The 24,326-nt window shown below is 42.9% G+C and overlaps 1 protein-coding gene across 1 annotated transcript in view; it reads left to right on the top strand.

Annotated features, from left to right (window-relative positions):
- The window catches only part of RAB31 (RAB31, member RAS oncogene family), a 34,836-nt gene extending 10,852 nt beyond the window's left edge, over positions 1-23,984 (top strand). The window contains exons 2-7 of the mRNA XM_066579545.1: positions 6,228-6,307; positions 6,481-6,562; positions 9,035-9,106; positions 11,271-11,377; positions 20,135-20,244; positions 22,387-23,984. Coding sequence (XP_066435642.1) covers positions 6,228-6,307; positions 6,481-6,562; positions 9,035-9,106; positions 11,271-11,377; positions 20,135-20,244; positions 22,387-22,484 — 549 coding nt within the window. The 3' untranslated portion in view covers positions 22,485-23,984. The remainder of the gene's footprint in view (positions 1-6,227; positions 6,308-6,480; positions 6,563-9,034; positions 9,107-11,270; positions 11,378-20,134; positions 20,245-22,386) is intronic.
- The last annotated feature ends 342 nt before the right edge of the window (positions 23,985-24,326 follow it).

Here is a 24,326-nt window from a genome sequence, read left to right as displayed (position 1 = left end):
CGCTGCATAGAGGAATATGTATAGGCAGACAGTACCGCTTTAACCCTAAGATTGCTAATGTGCACTCAAATAACATAAAGATCCCTTAACCTGTTCACTATGACCTTTGGTGACCTGTATCTGCTTTCACAATGATTATGTACAACAAAAAAAATTGTGGTACAATGTTAGTTAGGGCTCCTTCACACTGGCGATCGCGGCGAGAAGATCGCAAGCTTTTTTCCCGCGATTTTTGAGCGTCAGTGCTGCTTTTTCTCACAAAAACATCACTGCCACTTGTGATTTTCTTGCGCAATTTTGCCGCGGGTTTTTTTGTATGAAAGTCAATAAGACTTTTTAATGTTTAAATGCATTGCTTCACACGAAAATTGCAAGTTTGTGCTTTGTGATGCAAGAAAAAGGAGGCTTCATAGGAAAACATAGGAGAAATGTTTCACACAGGATTGTCATTCGGTGAATAAAGGTGCGGTGTGCTGTAGAGCTCTTCTGGCCACCTACCTCCATTCATAGTGATCAGGCATTCGTTTGTAGATGAACAGCTGCCTGTTTTCACTAAGCAAGAATTCGCAGATTAGTTGCTTAATTTCAGTGAGCTTTTACACAGAACGACTATTGCCAGAAATCGCTTGTTTAAGTGATTTTTCGGCTAATAGTCGGCGTGTTTAAAAGTATTCGTATTGTAGAAAAAAGGTAACCTCTCAATTTCATTATGTCTATCTAAGGGCTTATTCAGACATGCGTACCTCGGTCGGGTTTACATGCTGGCCGATATATGCTGTCCCTCTCTGCAAGGGGGAGGAGGCGTGACGGGCCAGGAGCAGTGCACTGAACTCCCGCCCCCTTTCCGCCCCTCGCCACTGTTTGCAATGGGAGGGCCAGGATGGGGGTGGAGCCAAGTTCCACCTCGGCCCCTCCCATTGCAAATAGTGGTGAGGGGCGGAGAGGGGACGGGAGTTCAGTGCACTGCTCCTGGCCCGCCTCCTCCCCCTGCAGAGAGGGACAGCGTATATCGTCCGGGTGTGAAAACCAGGCCAATATACGCACGTCTGAATAAGCCCTCAGGCAAATGATATAATGTACGTGTGTAATTTGATATCCTCTATCTATGACACGATACATTTCACAAAACCTGGTAATGCAAGTCAGAGTTCAAACAAACCACTGTTCACCACAACTATCTCGGTTAATCTTTTAGGAATCAAACCTTTTTTTCCATCTGTAATAAGCCTCAGAGTGTCATTTCTCCACCAGGTCCCCAACCCACCCTAATGCGCCTGGGGTGGGTTTTTTTTTAACCCTTTCCATTCCTCCATATTAGCTCCCCTCTTCTCTCCTGCTTTTTCTCCTATTCCTGTTTCTTTGACACTCACTTCCACCATGTTTGAAGCAATTATATGAAAACCCAATGGCGGATTTAAGACTGGGGTTTTTACACCCTGTATCCACTGACTAAATCATTTTTACTTGATTTGTGGTCAGCTCTTCCCCACATTCAGCACAGCAGCTCTGTCTGGTTCAGGAAGTTGCTGAAGCGGTCATGTGACAACTGCTGTTAGGGTTGCTGCTGAGATCTAATGTACTACATAGGTTTTCAGCAGCACAGCTCCACAGGTGTGGACTGATTGAGCTGGCTGGGACTGGATTTCCCCAGTCAGCCAATCCCTAAGCTCTGTGGTCCATTACCTTGATCAAGCTTCACTTCCTCCTGCTCATCTGCAATTGTACCATTACCTCCTGTTGCTGACCTCTGGCTTCCATTTGACTACGCTTCCGTCTCATTCCATTGTACTGCATACCATGACTTCCCGATAATGACTCCCGGCTATCTTTACTACTCTCCAGTGACCGGCATGGCTACTACACCTGCGGCTCTAATCCAGCATCAGTAACGCATAACAACTGCAGCCAATCGCTGGCCTCAGTGGTTATGTTTGCATGAATGGCACCAATGACATTGACCGCTCAGATCAGTTAGTTTTTTTTTTCTTCCAATCTATATGTTAAAAGATATAACATTATCCAGAACATCAGGCTACTTGTTTTCTTAAAGAACCACTTTGGGAAAACTTTTTATCATTTGCGTTTTCATACATCATTTACTAGAATACTTAATCTCCGCCGCCTTATCGACGAGGAATCCGTTCTGGTCCAGTGCTCTGTTGTCCCTCATGACTTATAGTGTGACTAGCTGAATCCTACAGCAGACTGGAAGTCACAGTCTCTATTCATTACTATGAGGGCTTATTCAGACAGGCATATATCGGCCGGGTTTTTACGTCTGGCCGATATACATTGTCACTATCTGCAAGGGGAGGAGGTGGGTCTGGCCGGAAGCTAGTGCACTGACCTACTGCCCCCTCTCGGCCCCTCACCACTGCTTCCAATGGGAGGGCGAGGCGGAGATGGAGCTAAGTTCCGCCCATCTTATTGCAAACAGTGGCAGGGAAAGAGGGAGGCGGGAGCTCAGTGCACTAGCTCCGGGCCAGGCCCCCCTCCTCCCCTACAGAGAGGGACAGCGTACATCGGCAGGGTGTGAAAACCCAGCCGATATAAGCCTGTCTGAATAAGCCCTGAGAGTGAGTCTCTCATCAGTAAAATGTGATTTGTTCCCAGCAAGAGAAACCAAGTAATCTTGTAGATATGATACCTTTTTAATGGCTAACAGAAATACATGATGTTAATGCGAGCTTTTGGACAAAGACGCAATGTCCACGTGCGGATATTAATGATAAAATCTGCGTTTGTCTCCCTAGTGGGAGATCTGTACCTATAGCGATGCATCAGAACCCACAGGGCAATTTAAAGCATGCAGATGTGATTTTTTTTTTTTGTTTTTGCCGGCATGCGGATTGCACGTGCGGGAAGAAATTACAGCATGCTTCATTTTTGTCTGCGGATCCTGCGGGACAACTTCCATTGAAATCAATGGAAGCCGTCATATCTGTGCCACAGATGTCATTGTGGCTGTACTGCGGATACGTGGGAAAGCAGGACATTAAAAAAAAAGAGCACTACGCATGCATCCAGCATGTCCGCCGTGCTGAAGAAGAAAGATTCGGCCAGAGTACAGGAGATCCGTGCTGGAGCCGGAGAGTTAAGAAAACCTTCTTTTCTCCCAATGTCAACGGACACAGCTGGATTCCGCTGCGGGATTCAGCAGTGGAATCCATGCGTGCAGGTGGACATTGGGCCTTACTCAGAGTCCTTCATCAAAGCAAAATGAAATGGATGTGAAGAGGCATGCATATGTATACACACATACTTAGGACAAGGCACAGACATGAATGTGAATAATTTGCACTTAAAAGAATAGTCACTGATAAGGGAGTGAAGGTTTTAGTGAAGCCATGGTCAGATATAGTAATTACCCTAATAGGCACTGGATAAGAATTGCACCCCACCAAAATAACAAGTTTCTCTGGAGTAGCTCTTTAAAATGTTGAATTTCCCTAGTAAAGATCTAGAGAAGCCTCCTAATACAGAGGAATGTCTGAGGACATTTTGAAATGCTTAAGTAACTGGCTCAGATGGTATTCTGTTTGAAAGCTACAAGATATTTCATGAAATACCACTTGATCCTACTGTATGGTAAAAGAATTCAATATAACAAGGACAAGTGGAATTCTTTCCAATTCACAGAAAGCAGCAATTCTAACTTTACTACTGAAAGAAGGACACAAAGTTCTGATTCATTAAGACCAATGTCTCTTCTTGAGGGCTAATTCACTCGAGCGCTGTGGGCGCGCAGTATAGCCACGTGCACTAAAGATTGCGTGAACGGGTTATTCCAGCTACTTGAGATACATGCTTTCCAGCTCCGATAGGAGTCCATGGAAAGCCCACACCAGGCAGGTCAGGTCCTATCTTTGTGCGCACCATGGAGCTTACATGCGACCTTGTAGTCTCTTGCTCTATCTTTGTTCAGTGCGCACATTTAGTGGTTCATATAGAGGCGCTTTTTGTGCGCGGCTATACTGCACACCCACAGCGCTCGTGTGAACAAGCCCTAATACCGATTTTAAGATAATGGCAAAAATCCTTGCATTGAAGCTTTAAAAAAAAAGTAATTAGACAGATGGTGCATTGTAGTCAATTGTAATGTATATCTGGTGGCTCAATAACGATCAAGATTACACGCTTATTCAGTTCTTCACAAATAGGTAGAGAACATCTGAGGGGTAAAGTGATTGTTAGATACCACCAAGGCGTTTAACTGCATGATTGGCAAGTTTCTAGGGTTAATGGTGACATTTTTCGGGTGTGGAAATGAGTTTGTTTCCTGAATAAAACTTTTTTATTCCAATCCAACAGCATGCATATCTGTGATTGGGTCTAATACAGATCTGTTCCCCATAAGAAGGAGATGAGGCAAGGTTGCCCGCTTTTGCCATTGTTATTTACAATAGTGATAGAACTTTTGCAATTTTAACAACATTTTTTCAAACCTTCACCTAGCTGCTTAATAGGTGGAAACTGATAGATTGGTGGTGGTCTCATTGCTGAGAATCCCACCTATTGCCAAACGGCGGCCCTAAAGCACACTGCCGTTCCATTCATTTCAATAGAATTCTTGGAGATAACTGAGCACTTGAACTCTATCTCTGGCAGTCCCATTGAAATTAATGGAGCAGTCATGCGCATGTCCATCTACTGCTCCTGTCATTAGAGGAACTTCGGGACCCCCATTCTGGCGATCAGTAGGAAACCCAGTGGTTGGACCCCATGGATCTTTCAGTTTTTACCTATGCAATGGGTAGATGAAGACTTCAAAAAACATCCTATTACAGAACATAGTAAGTTATGATGGTGACAGTTCGAATCAGTAAACTTCGGGACACATATCCTTATTGTAGACGCAGAAAAGCGGCTGTAAAATGTTTGTGTGAAAATGGCCTTAAAGGGGTTTTAAGTAGAAATGAGCAAGCATACTCGGTAAGGCGATGTACTCGAGAGAGCATCACCTTTTTCGAGTACCTGCTGGCTCGTCCCTGAAGATTCGGGGGGCCGTGGGGGTCGGGGGCGGCCCGGGGCAGCGAGGGGAGCGGGGAAGAGAGTGAGAGAGATCCCTCCCTCTCTCTCCCTCCCGATCCCCTCTGCAACCCCCTGCTCACACCCGCCCCCCCCCCCCCCCCGAATCTTCAGGGATGAGCCAGCAGGTTCTCGAAAAAGGTGATGCTCTCTCGAGTATATCGCCTTACCGAGTATGCTTGCTCATCTCTAGTTTTAAGTCTACAATTAGCAGTGCCGGACACTACACAGTGGTCGGAGTGATCTGCTTCCGCTCTGTACCCAGTGTGATGTGGCGCTGAGTGGGCGCTGGAACAGTTAATCAGTTGGGGTCCCGAGCAGCGGACCCCAGACAATCAACGACTGGAGACCTATCCTAAGGATAGGTCATCAATAACATTTGCCTAGAAAACCATTTAAGCTGCAAAAGGCTATGTTTAAATATGAACATTTATATTTTTGCATTCACTTGTATTCTTGGATGTTATGATTTGATGTAAATTTTGTGATTTATTACTAGGATGCCAATACTTATAGTGCTTTATTATAACTTTACAATGCAAAAAAACTCTACATACCTTCCAAGCATAATAAATACAACTTTTTGTAGTGCGCTGCATTTTGTTGGTTAGCATCTGTTTATTGTTATCAGTTTTCTTTTGTGTCCACAAATTATATTCTGGCTACAACTGAGCTGTGGTTTGGAACCTAAAATCCTGCTGTTACCTTCAGCCTCATACGAGGCATGATCAAACTTGGAAAGCAGGCAAAACTTATAAATTGTGTTATGTTTATTGTAGGGCTTAGTTGAGCAGTGCATGACACAGGGATTCTCTTTTTGCTGTTTTTGAACTTCTGTGTCCTGCATTGCCCCTTAGGCCCTGCAAAAAAACATCAGTTTGGCCTGGAATGTTCCTTTAAAACTCCACCTCCGGTCTGACGGTCAACCACAAATAAGAACATGTTGCAAATAGATGTGCTGAATTGCTATTACAGAAACAAAAGGACAACTTTCCATCATCTTGTCAGAATGCCTTTTTAATTTACAGACTCTTTGACACTTTCCAACTCCCCTAATGGCAACTTCCATGGAGGTTCCTTTCCTGCTATTATTATGTATCTATATTAGTGTTGTTCTATGTAATCAATACATGGCCCATCACCAATAGAGCTTCCGAAAAAATATTTCTTAATGGAACCATCTTATTGTTTTGTTTCAGGACACAGGAGTTGGGAAATCTAGCATAGTTTGCAGATTTGTCCAGGACCATTTTGACCATAATATCAGTCCTACTATAGGGTAAGTTACTGAGAAGAGAGAATTCCAATTACTGTATACATGTGTCAGCTATCATCTTTGACAACGGAAGTGGAGTTCATACACACAACATGATTTCTGTGAATTTATAGAGTTTATGATTTGATATTCCCCTTTACATCTAACTTAACTCTAGAACTGTACGTCTTTTTCAGAGCTTCATTTATGACTAAAACAGTACCTTGTGGGAATGAACTGCATAAATTTTTGATATGGGACACTGCTGGTCAGGAACGAGTGAGTATCTAACATATTCTGTACGTGAAATTGATTAAATGACACTATCAATAGTTATACTGATCAGTAGTAATCCTGTAATATGTATGAGCTAATGTGCTCTTAGGTATATAGAATAATGGCACATCATGAAAATAATGGGGACATTTAAGAAGGCTTTATGCCAGAAAACGAGTAAAGTTGTAAAATTTGGCACAAGGATTGCTTGCACAAAAATTTTGTAACTTTTTAGCCTTCTGCACCAGCCTCACCACTTTTGTCAGGATCAGGAATACATTTCTGTGGTGTGTACCTCTTCATGTATTATACGCAAATAAGGCAGATAGAACAATAACTCTGCAGCGCCACCTATTGGATGACAGCATTCCTGCAAATCAATGTCAGACCCTTTATACAGGTCTTTGCAACAATGGTTGGGAATTGAAAACCAAGCCAAAATCGATACACAGACAGCTGTTTCGGGGTTCTTTGCCCCTCATCAGTTTTTACTAGGATCCTGGCTTGGCTAGTGGGAGGCCTATGATGGGAGTCGGGAGGGCTATTATCACTCAGTAGAAGGTGAGTGAGGAGACTTATAAGGCCATTCATGCTCCTCTGGGAAATATATACAAATAAGAAAGTAGGAACAATGCCTCTGCAGCGCCACCTATTGGGTGGTGGCATTCTTGCAAATCAATGTCCAACCCTTTATACCTTTATGGCCTTATAAGTCTCCTAACTCACCCTCTTGGTGCTCTCCTTAAGAAGTAATGATATCCCTCCTGACTCTCTTTATGTATTAAGCGCACTGTGTGTTGAGGGGAAATTATACTAAACCCGTCGTCTGAAGTGCCGTAAGCGCTACCTTGGGTGCTGCATATTGGCACTATATGAACAGAACAAATATATGCAGTAAATGTGGTCAACACTTTGGAAACCGATTGATGATGTCCTTCTCGGCTAAATATAGTGCAGTGGCAAAAATAGTCTTCTGCTTACCAATGCTTTTTGTTTCTTTTGGCTAATGACTTGAACTATGAGCAAATTTGTTTATACACTTTTTATTTGGAAATAATGTCTCCACGCTTCTAGACTACATAATAACTTAATTGCTTCCATATGAACCACCAGTGTATAGTTGACCGTGACAGAGACAACATAAGGTCAAGTGACGTACCCGCAGATTTAATAACAAAATGTCAGAATTGCGTAATTGTCTGTTTATGGCTCGATGTTCTGTGGCCAGCATATAGTCTAATGTGTCTTCCATCAGATGGTGAAATATGCTGATTTGCTTAGTGAGATTCAGCATTTTTGAGGTCTGGTGGTGCATTGTAAAACTTGAAAAAGACAAATGTTCATGTAGTTTAAACTACTGCTATGTAATGTTGATTGAGAGGAGGGTAAAACAAATCTGATATGGCCAATTGTCCTAATTTTAGTGGAAAACATCTTCCTGACTCCATTCATGGCAATAATAATAAATCTTACACAATCAATGCATACACTCTGTAATGTTACGATATTCTAGAAGGACAAGCACACGTCTTTTAAATTTAGGGCCTGTTGCACACGGAAGTATTTACATGTGCAATATGCAGTGAATAGAACCGATTGATTCACACGGAATATGCAAGGGGATGCGTGAAACACTGCGTAATTCTGGTGGAAAAAATGAATTCAATGAATGGCAGAGCGCTGCCTGTGATTGGCTGAGCGTTCATCCAATCGGACGCAGCCCTTTCAGCAGGCGCGAATTTTAAATCTTCGCATGCTGAAAAGCTTTAGAGTAGTGCAGGGAGTAGACGCGGCTGCACATGGCGGAGTCCTTGCAACGGCGGACAGCTGAGTATATTTTTTTTTTACTACAGTTAGGGATGTTTTTCAGGGAAGGGCTTATATTTAAAGCCCTTTCCCAAAAATAACTGCGGGGGTGCCGGTATCCTATTGCGTTCAATGGGGCACCTGCATCCCCATTGAAATCAATGGAAGAGATTTGCGATCCGGAACGGAGTAATGGCGTTTCCATTGATTTCAATGGGGAAAATTGATTTGTCTTACGAGTGTTTTGGGTTAAGAGCTTCGTAAACTCTTAGCCAAGGCACCACTGTATGCCCATACGCACACAAAAAAAAGTCTTGTTCATAGTGCAAAAAAGTTATGATAAGGCGTACGCACTTGCGCTTACGCCCATGTAAAGCTGGCCTGTCTATCCGCTCTCCATAGACCCATTTAAGCTGATGATAAAACCTGCTTTCTTTTACACACAGTAAATGCTCCATTATTAATTTTACAGACAAATCACTTTATTCGGCTGTGATATATATTTGTCCATCTTTTCTCCAAACTGAATAGCCCTGTCCATTATGCATGTGTAATAGTCAGCAGAGAAACACCATATACTGTATATTAGCATAATATATTATCGAAAACCTCATTGACTGCTTTTAAGAAAGTGCAAACTGTATACTAGAAGTTTTGTTGTCTTTGCAGTTCCATTCTTTGGCACCAATGTACTACCGAGGCTCAGCAGCTGCTGTTATTGTATATGACATAACCAAGCAGGTAAGGAATATCACCTCATATTTTACCCATCTGGTATTTCATTGACTGTACTTTATATAAAATAGCTGCTAAAGCAGAGACACATACATATGGTAAATCAATGGCATAGTTTCACTATGACTGAGACGTTACATATTTAAGACTGGATGACTCACATACCGGAGCAAAGCCAGAAATGGCATTACTGGTATATCAAATTTTTCAGATGGGGTGAATTTCAATAGCCTACTTATTTTTTGGGGATGCAGTTTCATCCATCTGTAGTATAATTGGTTAAAAAGACGTTACGGGAGATTTATTAAGACCGCCACTTAATATGCCAGTCTTAATATTATCCCGATGGCACATAATACACCAAATATATGAGGAGACGCATGCCTCTTCATATATTGTGGCCATCTCAGCTGCTCTGAATGCCTACACAGAAATTTACGCTAGCTAGGAATTGGCGTAGATTTCTGGTATAGTATATGCCAGTTTCTGGGGTATATTATACAGAAATGTGCCCCCTCTGATAAGCCACACACATTTTCGGGAAAGTGGCACAGAGTGGCGAACGACTCAAAAAAGTGACACAAATTTTGCGCAAGCATGATTTGTGATGAATTGTGACTATTTAACGTGAAAAAGTTGTTGATAACTTTCCCTTTATTTAACGGTGCTCTGCAGGAATATCGAGGTAACATTGTACAATACACACTACAAGGCCAAATGCAAACGGCTCTAGTGTGTATGTTGAATCTACCTCCATTACCAATTAATGCACCAATCAATAAAATAGATATACAGTAGAACAGGAATGAAAAGCTCTGATTCTAAAATATCTGTCCAGCTACATCAACTGGTTCTAAGATTGTCATTGCCATTTACCAGCTGGAATAGGTTAGAGCAGAACTGGGACACTTTAGGCTGCCTTCACATGAGATAAAATCACGTGATCCGAGAGTGAGTGAAAACGCAGAATTATGAAACCAATGATTTTCAGTGGTTTCATTCCTATTTGCAGAGTTTTCACTCACGCGATGTTACGTGAAAAAAAATTGCAGCATGTGCTATCTTTTTGCTATATCGGCCTTTGTTTTCAAATGGGAGAACTCAGTGATCCTCTGCTGTGGCTGGGTAATCCCCTCATTGCTAGTGAGTAAATCCCTTTATCCCTGTGGGGATGAAGGGATTCCCTGTAGTGATGCGAGGCTGGGGCTCCCTGGGGCTTTCACATGATGAAAAGTGTGATATTGGGTTGTGTATCACGGCCCAATATTGCCCTCACATGTGTGAAGGAGCCATCAGGGTTGGTTTTCATTGTTTGGGCTGAATTCCCTAAAGGGATTGTTCAAAATTAGAAATCGGGTCTGCTGTTTCCAGAAACTGCGACACATCAGTCCTTGGATTAAGTCTAGTATTACAATTCAGCTCCATTCAATTGAATAGGGACAAGATTAAATACTAGACACAGCCCATTGGCGGACATAGCGAGATTTCCGAAAAAAGCCCGGGCCATTTTTACTAGTCTGGGACAAAACCCCTTTGAATCGATATTCTGAGACACCAGAATTAGTGCAAGAAGCTGAAGCCAGATAATGGCAGAATTTCACAATTTATTTAACATTAAATGTTAAATAATGTTCTATTAAATGTTATGCAAATCTGTGCCATAGCACATAAGGTGTGAATTTTTCCACAAGCGGATTTTGAAATCCCCAGTTGAGCAAAAAGGTCTGACATGTCAGTTTTTGTCCTTTTTCCACATGAAATCCATGCAGAAACTGTGAGGCAGTCGTACGTAGATTTGCTCCATTGACTTGGGCTAATTCCGAATGTGAATTCATATGAAAATCCATAGCAGAACTTCCAGGGGCAATCTATGAGATCTGCCGCAGATTGTCACAATCCAGTGTGGATCTGGAAGTTTAAATGCCAGTGTGAACAAGACCTTCATTGTAAGGCCTTATTCAGACAGCCGTATCTTCTGTGTGGATTTCACCGACAGCACAAGGACCCATTATTGCCGAAGAGGCTACAGACATCAGCTCTTTTTCAGGAAAAATCATACTATAGCTTATTTTCAGGAAAACAGAGTGATTACAATTAAAAATGTTGATTTAGTCATCTGAGTGAGTTTATTGAAGAATGTAGAATAAAATGTGTGATGTGATTTATACAGGATTCATTCCATACACTGAAGAAATGGGTTAAAGAACTGAAGGAACATGGCCCTGAGAACATTGTTGTGGCTATAGCCGGAAATAAATGTGATCTCTCCGACACTAGGTAGGAAAATCAGTAATTCACTGTGTAGCCCATGCGTAGTGCTCCATAATGTACTACAGCCCATTACGGTTTCTGTGGAACCCATTACATGAAGAGACCAAATGCTGTATGATATATATTTTATGTCACGTGAGTCCACTGCCAGTAACGTTACTTTCACACAGCATTATTCTCAATCAGTATTTTGCATCTATTTGTAAGCCAAAACCAGGAATGGAGCATAAACAGAGAAATAGTATAATAGAAAGATTTGCACCTAATTCGTATTCTGGACTCCTGGTTTGGCTTACAAATACTGATACAAAATACTGATTTCAATGGTTTTGTTTGCAGTAACGGGATTCTCACACGTTAATACTACACCCAAGAAAAGATAGGACTTGCCCTATCTTTCTGGCATGTCACTTTCCTACGTGCGAGAAACGTAGGGCAGGACCTATCTTCCCGCGTATTACTGCTAGCGCCCATGTGTTTTTCCGTTTAGGCTTCTCTCACACGGCAGTATTTTGGTCAGCATTTTGCATCAGTATTTGTAAAGCACAACCAGGAGAAGAACAAACAGAGAAATAGTATAATTGTAAGATTTGCACTTCTTCCATATTGTTACTTATGTCCAGCATGAAAATTCAATATATTGGGGCAGATTTCCTAATACTGGTTAATGGGGCTCATTCACATGACTGCATGCATAAAACACTGCGCGGATCTGTGTGAAGGCTGTAAGCACTGTGTGTAGATACGTGCATTAAAAAGATCACAGCATGCTTTATTTCACCGCGTATCACGAAGCATGAGCCCTATTCTTTTTTTATGGGTAGCGTCTGCAATGCTGTCCATACTCTGGTAAACCAGTAGCAAGAGTGGTCTGTAGAAGGCCTTGGAGTGCTGATTTCTGTGTTTAGCGAACCTGAAACTGAAAGAAAGGGTTAACACCTATGGGTGTGACAGGACCTAACATCAAAGGAGTAGATCCTGTCACACTATGGAGAGAGCCAGAGAGGCTGGAGCTGCGGCAGGAACTAGGAGCCTGAGGTCTGGCACAGACCAGTGAGAGAAGAGCTATAGCCCAGTGGGGCTAGCTGCTAGCCGGAGAGGCTATAGGAGCAGCCATCAGGACTGTAAGCCTGAGGTCCGTGTGGACTGGTTTTGGGACCATCACTAGTCTGAAGTGGGAGACTACCGCTAGACACCCGGGTGGGGTAATGACTGTGGTCCTGTGGGTCGTGTACCCTGAACATTGTAAATGGACTATATGATATGCAATGTATGCTGTAGTGTTGATGTGTAATAATGATAATTAAATGCTGGTAGGCACCAGATTTAAAAGAAAAGCAAGTCTCTTGGAGTCTATTTTCACGTGAGGTGCGCCATTTCCGGTCTGAGAGGTCGGCGATCCGCAGGCAAGAGAACCCAACCTGCCACAAAATGCAATACACTGCGTATGGGCGAGGATACGCAATCCTGCTATGAAACTGAGCTGGGAATTTAAAAAAAAAAGACAAAAGTCACACTGCGCATGACAGTGTGTGTGATATGCCGTCATGCAGAATGCACTCGCTGCCATATGTGTCTCTGCTGGCTCACACAGACTGGTAAAACGCTGCACTACCCACTCGATTTTCGCGTACGGTCGTGTGAATCAGCCCTAACTTTATACTACTTGTGAGTTGGTTTGATATATGCGAGAATTTTTGCCAAACTTTTAGGGCAAATTTGTTGCACATTTTTGGTACACGTAGGCACATTTAGGCCATGCCACCTTTCCAGGAAGCCACGCCCTTTCTTTCAGGACGCAGTGAATAAAGTGTCTAAATCATATCCCCTAAGCCAAACCCCTCTGTACTCCGCCTGCTAACATGCTCTCTGTGTGAATATATTAGTGCCCTCACAGCCTGCCTAGCAATACATATTGAGTTCATTTATGGACTTCGTAAGATTTAGTTCATCCACCTATCCCAATTTGTAAGTTTCTTTGTCTGTTTTGAGCCCATATATGTCAATAAAGTATATAAAATTATATCATTCTCTTTTGGGAGGGTATAACCATTTTCCCTCTCTGCAGGGGGAGGAGGCTGGAAGAGCCGGGAGCTCCCACCCCCTCTTGGCACTATTTACAATAGAAGGAGGCTGGGCGGGAGCGGAGCTAAGTTCCGGGACTTAGCTCCACCCCGTCCCCTCCCATTGCAAATAGTGCCGAGGGGCGGAGAGGGGGCGGGAGCTCAGGGCACTGCTCCCGACTTTTCCAGCCTCCTCCCCCTGCAGAGAGAGACACCGTATATCGTCCGGGCGTGAAAACCTGGCTGATATACGGTCATCTGAATAAGCCCTTAGGCTATTTTTTTTCCTTTCGGAAATCTTTGGGGCAGCATGCATATCTAGGCATATTGTTTTCTTAATGCAGCGTTTACTGCGTTTTCAGCTGCGTTGACATGCGTTTTTGGCAGCGTTTTACTGCATTTTCAGCACAGCTGTAAAAGTAGCCAAGCAAGCTGATCATGCCAGAACTGAAAAAATGCTGTAAAAAACGCCTTAACCACATTCTACCGAGTTTTCAGCAGCACTGAAAACGCACCTCATTCATTTCAATGGGCAAAGCGTCACATTTTAAAATGCAGAAACCCATGAAAATAGAACAGATAGAGCTTGAAAAACAAATGGTTAAAAGTGCTGCATTTTAGCGCATGTCTGCCCCACTAAAATCAATGGCAGCGTTTGACAGCGTTTAGCGCTGTGCTGAAAATGCAGCATTAAACGCTGACAAAAATGCATAAGTGCATCTAGTTATTATTTAGATTGAAAACTTTAGTGCCTATTAGACCTCTGTACAGTATTACACCTCCCCCTAAAGTGATGCCTCCAAAGACCAAAAACTTAATCTTGTTCAGTGACACTATAATGGCATGAAGGTCATTAAGAAAAAAACATAAATTCTCTTACTTCATATGCAAACATCTCAATCAGTGGAGCCACCCTGGCTTTCCACTGGGTTGAGAAAATAAACTCTTCGAGAAGGGGTTTAGAAACTGTCAGCTGACTTCTGCATGAGATGCAACCTAGGTGGCTATCTACCCTGTTTCCCTTGAAAATGAGACCTACCCTGAAAATAAGCCCTAGCGCGATTTTTGAGGATGCTTGAAATATAAACTCTACTCCAAAAACAATTCCTAGTTACAGTTTATAAAAAAAGTCAATTTAAATAGTGTCCAGGCAGCTATACATGTAAAAAAGTAAAATATTTTGGAGCAAAAATAAATATAAGACCCTGTCTTATTTTCGGGGAAACAGAGTATGAATGAAATAATTAGTAATTACAACCTAAAACCCTTCTAGACCAGAAAGTATGCCAAGTTTAAAACCTCTTTGACATGATGTGCATGGAGAAATGGCGATTAATATGCTAGAGCAATGTTTCTTAACTCCAGTCCACAGGGACCCCCAACAGGTCATGTTTTCATGATTTCCTCAGTGTTGCACAGGTGATGTAATTGTCGGTGTCTCAGACACTGCGACAGGTGTTCTTACCAGAGGATATCCTGAAAACATGACCTGTAGGTGGTCCCTGAGGGCTGGAGTTGAGAAACACTGTGCTAGATAGAATTTTGTCAATAGGCCCAGGGCCCTCCTCTAATTTGTGCACTGCACAATAGATTGTAAAGCTCCCCTGTTGTCTAGTCCCCCTAATCACTAATTTGCTGCCTGGATGTGACCATTTGTGGCTAGTGAACTAAAGGACAAGATGCTAGAGGGATTAAGGGGGGTTGAGACAATATTGTGAATGAGGTCTGGGGAGATACTCACTATAGAATTACGTACAGAGCAACTTTTGCTGTTAGCATCCTAGAGACCCGCACAAAACTGGATAGGCTGTTTACCTGCCCAAAATGTCAAGAACACAAAACAGATCTGCTCCACCTCCTCTGGGACTGTAGCAATGTTGAACAACATTGAGCTGAAATTAAACAAATGATTCAAAGGTTGTAGGAGTTCTCAGTACCCCTTATCCCAATATCTTACTACTTCCATTGTAGTGAAACGGGAAAAAAAATATACCTAACAAGAAGGGTCTCCTGACTTTTCCATTCCATCTGTCCTGTGGCTAAGAGATGCCTATTGCAACAGTGGCTGCAGCCCTTGACACCCACCATACACGGGAACAGCTCAAGAGAATTCATGAATGGCTGAGCTCTGTGACCAATCACAGGCAGTGCTCAGCTGTCATTCAATGGCTGAATGCTCCCTGTGATTGGCTGAGCGCTGTGACCAATCACAGGCAGTGCACAGCTGTCATTCAATGGCTGAACGCTGCCTGTGATTAACTGAGCGCTCAGCTAATGACACCAGTGCTTTCTGGGCGCAGGGATTTTTCAATCCCCGGCCTCAGAACGACAGAATAAGACTGCCGGGGCTGTAGAGAAGGAGCCAGACGGCTCTTTTAGGTGAGTATAATTTTTTTTTTACAGCTAGGGATGATTTTCAGGGAAGGGCTTATATTTCAAGCCCTTCTCCGAAAATAATCGCTACAAGGGTTGCCGGCAACCCACTGCTTTCAATGGGGCTGCAGCAGTGCCAACCCCATTGAAAACAATGGGATAGCATCTACCTGTATTTTTCTCTTCTTTATTTGTACTATGCATGGTCGCAGCGAACAGCCGACGGACATGAGCAGTACAGATTCTTTTTAAATGTTTATTTTTCCCACGCTGTCATTAGGCGATGACGCAGAATCTGCAACCTTTCTGCCATGTCAATTGTAGAAGGGCCACGGGTCAGAGGGCTTCAATTGACTTCAACGGAAGTAGAACAAAAGTAGCGCACGCTGTGATTCTTTTCCTCTGCTTGCAGAAACTGCAATTGGTTTCCGCAAGTGTGCAGGAAAAAGCAATTTTCCATAGCATGCTATGAATGGTATTTGCTGCGGCTCTACGGTGAGAACACAGACCGCGGATTACGCACTGCCAATCCATTCTTGTGCAGCCGGCCTCACAGATGAGGAGGTAAAACAATGAAGATACATCTACACTTACAAAATACTCTTCACTAGAAATAATAAAAGACAACCCGCGGTGATTAAAAAAACCTGTAGAATGGAAACCCTCCATAGGACCTACTAATGTCCTGACAGCAGGATGTGTGTGCCAAAGTACAAAATATGTTGCAATATTACAACTTGTGATATATTAGTGTCTTTTTTTTTCTTAGGAAATCAATGATGCAATATTGTTTGTATGAATTTCCTTGAGGCTTTGTGCATCCTCTTTCTTAATATGCCATGTCTTGTTTGCTGGAGGGAATCTGTCCCAATGTTTGCCCCTTAACCTTTAACTATCCTACGTCACCTGCCAACGTAAAATTAAAGTCCAATCTTATGGCCCATGACCATAGCAAAATTAATAAAAATCTGTTCTAAAAAAAATGAACCTACATGTGAAGATCCTTACACAATAAACTTGTTTCTTCTTCTTGTATCTGGACGTTGCCAGTGAAATTAAAGCGATTGTCTGGTTAGTAGACAACATTCTCACCATCGTGGTCCCGATGTTTGTTATGGCAGGTGATGTCAATGGAAGTCAGGTGACCGCTGCAGCCTCACTGTTCTGAACCCCTAGCATCATGCCGCCCCATAGAGGGTTTCTGTTCTACAGTTTTTTTAATCAACCTGGGATATAAGCACTGATGCTGGAAGAACTGTGAGTGACGCTGCAGCAGTTACCTGACTTAGTGTAACCTCATCTGTCATAGCTATCATGGGGACCATGGCGGGGCATTAATGAATTGCTATTGGGGCAGTGTGTCCAGTAACCAGACAGCCCTTTTAATGATGTGCAGAATCAGCAGGGATAAAGCCTGCCTTCTAAGAGCATCTATTGTTTGTTGTTGAGCATCCTAAAACACAAGGCATACGTTTTCAAAGATGTGGACACATCATGCCATGGTTTTGCCATAATTTTAGCAAAACTGCAGCAAAACCCATCATATAACCACAAAGTATGAATGCGTTCTTAAGGTAACAGATTTTCTCTTTGCTGCTGTGTTCGCCCATTTGGACGCACCACCAAGACCTTTAATGAGTCTACTGAAATGAAGTTATAGCATCATAAGGTTCTGCATGTAATGTCTGTAATTGGGCTGTTAAATGTAAATAAAATACTGTGTTTCCCTGAAAATAAGACCTGCACCTAAAATAAGCACTACCCTGATTTTTGGCTATTATTTTGGTAGGCTTGAAATATAAGCCCTACACTGAAAATAAGCCCTAGCTAGACTACATTAAAAAATGAATACATTACCTAGCAGCCGCATTCTGGTTCCCTCCTGCTGGTGTCCAAGGTTCCATAGCTCAGCCACACGTCCCGCACTCCTCAGCCGCCAATAGAACATCACTTTTTGGTCGTGGGATTCCTAAATCCCACAGCTAGGAAGCGATGGCTCTGATTGGTTCAGCAAGCACTGCTCTCAGATAATCAATGCAGCGCTCACTGAACCAATCACAGCCATCACATTTGTTTAGTAAGCGCTACATTGACTGGCTGAGAGCAGAGCTCGTTGAGCCATCGCTTCCTAGAGACAGGATTTATGAATCCTGCGATCAGGAAGTGATGTTTTGTCGGCGGCCGAGGAGTGCAGGACGTGCGGCGGAGCTATGGAACCTCGGTGACCAGCGGGAGGGACCCCGACCGTGGCTGCTAAGTAAGTAAAATAAGCCATTCCCCGGAAATAAGACCTAGTGCCTCTTTTAGAACAAAAATTAATATAAGACAGGGTCTTATTTTTGGGAAAGCACAGTATGACCATCTAAATGAGGCTGTAGTATGATATTGAATAGAAATTTTGTTATAAGTTAAAAATAAATGGTAGCAATAAACCTATTATTTTGAATGGGAAGCAAGCCATGGGCTCAGTCTTCAAACCCTCTATAACCTCAGACTTGTGGAATTTTGCAGAATATTGATTTTTTTTTTTAAACATTTTTCAAAAAGTGTGATACAATGGCCATAGGTAGGCCATTTATAATCTATTAGAGACCTCTTGTGGCCCTTAAGGAGAATACATCTCAGATGAAATAGGAAATATTTGCAGATTAGCTCTCATCTAAATGGAAGAACACGGTCTCTCTAGTGCCACCTATACAAAAACACCGAAACAGCTTCCTACAGATGAATGGCTGGTTTGGCAAATATCCCTAGTCATGTTTCAAGGTTCTTTTAAGGGTCTAATATTGACTACAGGGCAGCAACGCATAGGTAGAACTAGAGAGGCATTTGTATTCCTTTTGAAGATGATCCAATATGCTTACTTTTTCCTCAGGAAACATTACATGTATTGCCGCCTGCAGATGGCCGGGTCGGGTCCCCCTGTGAGAATTCTCGCAGCTCGATCTGACCAGCGCCCCTGCAGGGACCAGTGCAGGTCTCACCTGCTCCCGCGGCTCCGGCTCTGTGATGTGCCGGCAGCCGGCGCAATGCGCAGAGCGGAGCCGGCCTGGCACTACTGACATTTCTGTGGGGGCCTCAGAAGTAGAACATGCCGCGATTTGTTTTCCGCGTGTGATTTCACGCGGACAAATCACGGCTGTCTGCCTAAGATTGCATTTTCTAATGCAATCCTATGGCAACGGCCATGGGTGGAAATTCTGCGGCAAATCCCGCTGCGGAATTTCCACCCATGTCCAGGGGGCCTAAGACTCCATATATTCGCTCATCTCCTCAATGAGGACCCTCCAGAGGAAATCTTTTCAGATAAAGGATATAGTCAGTATCTCTAGTGACAGATTAGATGAAGTGCAGTGATACTACATATCTTTTATATGGTACATACCAAAGAAGGTTTTTATCATAGAATCGAAATTCATATAGTTTATAGGTTTGTGTCATTGACATTCCTCTCGACATGGCATGAACCCACTGCGTCACATTGAATTTGGCTTAACGCTAAACTGGGGAAGGGTTAGGGTTGTTGAATCTAAATGATTGCTGGTTGATCTGAATGAAAGCCCTGTCAAATCCATAAGTCCTTGAAATGTATATTTCACTTAAGAAAGCAGTATTAGTCATTAGCTGATATTTCAATCCTACATGGATCCTGCATTTCCCTAGATGTAAGTGCCCATTATGAAACTTAAGGCGCATTCAGACGACCGTATATTGGTCCCGGGTATTCACGCCGGCTGATATACGGTGTCCCTCTCTGCAGGGGAGGAGGCTGGAATAGCCAGGAGCAGTGCTCTGAGCTCCCGCCCCCTCTCTGCCTCCTCTCCACCCTCTCTTCGCCCCTCTGCACTATTTGCAATGAGAGGAGGTGGGGCTAAGTTCCGGGAATTAGCTCTGCCCCTGTCCCGCCTCTCCTCATTGAAAATAGTGCAGGGGGGGGGGGTAGAGAGGAGGACGAGAGGGGGTGGGAGCTCAGAGCAGTGCTCCAGGCTCTTCCAGCCTCCTGCCCCTGCAGAGAGAGACGTTGTATATTGGCTGGGCGTGAATACCCGGCCAATATACGGTCGTCTGAATGCACCCTTAATCTGTGCAAATTATACATGAAATTAATAGCTCTGATTATTACATTGGAGTGACTTTATTGCCGGGACATGCATGTGATATGTAAAGTTCTGTAGATGTAGTCATTTTTTTACAGTGTATGCAAATGCATAATTGGTTTTCTAGGGCATGTTTTGTTATATGATAAATCACATATAAAATAAATAAACTACAACCATAGCTAATGCTTCCAAGTGTAATAACTATGATATCCTGCACTTTCTTTCAGGGAGGTAGCAATGAAAGATGCCAAGGAATATGCTGAGTCCATTGGAGCAATTGTTGTTGAAACTAGTGCAAAGAATGCTATCAATATTGAAGAACTCTTCCAAGACATAAGTAAATATTTCTTTCCACAATGGTATTCTTTATATTTACAGACTCTTTTCTTCCACTTCAATAAGAATAGGAAAAAATTCTGCCCTGCCAGCACAGTGTTGTCTGATTAAGCGTTTCTCAATGTTCCTGAGCCGAGTGCCCCTGTTCAAATAAATTACAAGATGTCTCAAAAGTGTGGAAACACTCATATAGAAAATGGTTTGGCAGACACTGATCCAATTTTGCATAGAAGCTGCCAAACCTTGTTCTAAATTTGTCATCTGTCTCAAGAATGTGCAGTTATTGGTGATTCTGTGTGCTGACTTCAGACGAAGAAATCAGCTTCATCACTGAGCAGCACCTGATAGGGAAATTGAGGGTTTATCTGAAGTTGTTGTGTCACCCATTCCGCAAATGCTAGCCGATGGTCTAGATTGTCCTCCGTCAGGTGAAGCGGCACATGCAATTTGTAAGGCTGTCATTTCTACTTAGATAAAACTCACTGTATGGAGGCACGACTAACCCCACATTGTGAAGTCTGGTTGGGTGGTGTAGATTGAAATCTGTGGGAATAATGTGTGCCTTGTTCACCTGACATATTGACGATCTCAAATCGTTCTGCTTGAGAATGTTGAAAGTTATGTTAAGAGAAAGCACACCACTGTTTTTCTTGTGCAAGTATGATATATCACTGTTTCTCTGCGAGTATGATATATCACCTACCTTTCCATTTGAAAAATTAGAGTTGAACCCAAGATGGTGGTATTCAAAATGGCCGTCATGTCCCAACAAGTTTTCCCTACAGCTTGTATGCAAAATTGGATCACCGTCTGCAAACTATTTTCATTCTGTATGGATGTTTTCATGCCTCTGAGACACCCTGTACATTAAAGTACACCAAGACAATGCCCATACAGGCTATTAAAAGCAAAACATGAGCATAGTACTATTAGTGGTCTGGCATCTATAATCTGGGGAACCTAAGGTATCAATCAATCTACTGCCCAAAGAGACTAAGCTTATAACAGAACATCAAATCAATAATAAACCTGCAGTTGTAGACAGTGGTCCTCATGTACTGAAATTGTGACGTATAAAAGGTTTTTCTGTTACTCTTAGAACCAGAATTCACCTTTCATTTTTTAAACTGCAATGAAAAAATAAAGATGGGCTGTGATCAGTTGCTATTAACTAGAAGACTACATTTATCATAGAATGGTAGAGTTAGAAGGGACCTCCAGGGTCATCGGGTCCAACCCCCTGCTCAGTGCAGGATTCACTAAATCATCCCAGACAGATGTCTGTCCAGTCTCTGTTTGAACACTTTCATGGAAGAAGAACTCACCGGTATTAGTGTAGTATATCTCCACCAGAAGTATGGGTTGGCCGGACTAACCTACAAGTAACGGCCAGGTCAGGCCTAAAGCTGACAAAATCGCTTCCCGAATGAAGAGATACTAGACTAATACTTGGTTCATCTCATGTAAAGGCCCAATTACACTGAACGAATGTTGGGTAAACGATGCCTGACACTCATCCCTGTGTGTACTCACTCCCGTGCTGCTGTACAGGAGCAAGTATCGCTGAGTGAGGCGGGGGGTGGCTGGAGGAGATTTTGCTCCTCGCTCTCTCCTTGCCCCTCTCCATTCACTTTAGCAGCGGTCGTTCATTACTGAACGGCTGCTGTTTACACTGAACGATCATCGTTGGAGACATACTACACCGAACTCATCACCTCCCGTGGCAACCTGTTCCACTCATTGATATCTTGCAGACAATATAGATACACGAAGCTCATGCTTTTATAATAGTCCATTTCACACAGTATACTATTTTTAACATATACATTCTAGCCCAAACCAGGAGTATATATGAAACAGAAACAGAAGAAAGGTATATAGTATAGGACCTTACTGTGCCCCTGTATGCCTCTAATTTCATAAGTTTTTATCTGTTATATGCTGTATGAATTCCACAGCCGAAAACTGTGGCGTGCTCCATCAGAAGCCATATTGTGGAGGTGTTATGCAGCTTATGATGATCCCAGAGCACCATGCAGTCTATAACAGTTGGAGCAAGACTGCGCATCTATAGATGGTATGATATCCATAGCATAAAACACTACGCAATGAGCATTATTTAACACATACATGTTTATTACAGGTCGGAGAATCCCACCACTGATCCCACATCAGAATGGCTCTAATGGTGCAATGAAACTTGGAAGACAATCTTTACAGCCAACAAGCAGATGCTGCTGATCTAACCTGTCCCCATGCATGCAAGAAATCAAAAGTAGCTGTTCATGGATACAGACAGAGTAATAAATGACCATTAGAGAGCAATTATAAACACCATAAACTAAGCTATGGTGATGGGGAACAAGGGTCCGGATGGGAATGATACACAGCTACCCGGACTCTATATTGCCTGAACTATAAGCGCCATAACTTAGTTTATGGTACTTATAGTTGATGACAGGTTCCCTTTAAATGGGAAGCAAATATAATATGCTCAATGGAAAAAGTTTGGTCAGGCCCAGTTCGCTGCAGTTTTTTCCTGCATATTATTATAATCGAATGCAAGAGTGAAGCCTACAGAGAAGAAAAGTATAACTGGAGGCTTTAGAATTCACTTCTTTGGATCCATCATTAATAAAAGTACATTCACACATGGCACATTTGTTGTAGAAGTTTCTGCAGCTGTCCATACATCTGAATGGGGTTTGTAAAAATCGATGTATATGCAGCAGGATCCACCCCATATATAAACCGGGTGTAGAGACTTGGACAGCAGATCCACTGTGCGTGAATATACCCTAATGCCCCCTGTTCACGGGCGTTGCGGTATCCCGCGGCAAATCTCAGCCACGGGAGCCGCCGCCTGGGAGCAGGAGCTGCCTCCAAATCTCCGCTGGTCAGCCTATCCGACAGATAGGCTGACCTTAGAGAATCGGGGCAATTCACAGCATGCTGCGAATTGTCGGCTGCGGGCGGAGAATCGCAATGATTCTCCGCTCATGGACACGGGGCCGGCGCTCCCCATAGCAATGCTATGGAAAGCTTCAGCCGGCGTGATTCGCCGGCGATTTACTGCTGACGAAATCACTGCTGTGGACAGGGGGCCTAAAACTGCAGACAAAAATGAATCAATATGAGAACTGACTCTGAGGTGTAACATTATTGCATTCTTTGTTTACAGATAGTTTTCTATCCCAATTTTGTTTACTTCTCCTAAACAAATACTGTAACTATATCATATTAGGGGCTTTTTGTATACACTTTTGCTATAGACTTTGTAATAAGTTTCATTTTTGAACATCATAACCGAATTAACAACAAGGATAATTACAGCGAAGAGCAAAAATATTTCAGAATGTGTTTATTGGTGTAAAACCTCTATTGTTGTGAATGAAATGCGGAATTTTGGGTTAATACCGTAGTAATCACTCCATCTAGTCGTGCATACTGTATTATGGAAGAATAAACAATAAAAGATCTTTTTTTCATATGACCTATTATTTCTATTTGCAGGAGATTATTAATAGAGATGAGCGAGTATACTCGCTAAGGCACATTACTCGAGTGAGTAGTGCCTTAGCTGAGTATCCTCCCACTCGTCTGTAAAGATTCGGGGGCCGGTGACAGGTGAGTTGCGGCGATGAGCGGGGGGGAGAGAGGGAGAGAGAGATCTCCCCTCCGTTCCTCCCCGCTCCCTGCCCCCCACGGGCCCCCGAATCTTTAGAGACGAGCGGGGAGATACTCGGCTAAGGCACTACTCGCTCGAGTAGTTAGCCTTAGCGAGTATACTCACTCATCTCTAATTATTAATCATCACTATTTGCAGAGTTACTTCATTTCTTTTTTACATTTCAGATGCACTGGAGTAATAAGAATAATACAATGGTGGACATGCACGTTAAAGGGGTATCCCCATCTCGGTCAGTCATGGCTGTAATGGAAATACACCTTTGTACAAGGTGATTGGGAGTATGGAAACAGATGAATGGGGTTGTGCTATACAGTTTTCATAACTCCCATAGAAGTGAATGAGAGCTACAGAAACAACATAACATAGTGAGCTACATTGTTTCCAAAATGTAG

The sequence above is a fragment of the Eleutherodactylus coqui genome, chromosome 9, assembly GCF_035609145.1.
Source record: "Eleutherodactylus coqui strain aEleCoq1 chromosome 9, aEleCoq1.hap1, whole genome shotgun sequence".
Lineage (NCBI taxonomy): Eukaryota > Metazoa > Chordata > Amphibia > Anura > Eleutherodactylidae > Eleutherodactylus > Eleutherodactylus coqui.
Note: the sequence above shows the minus strand (reverse complement) of the source record. Positions and strands in the feature narration are given on the sequence as shown.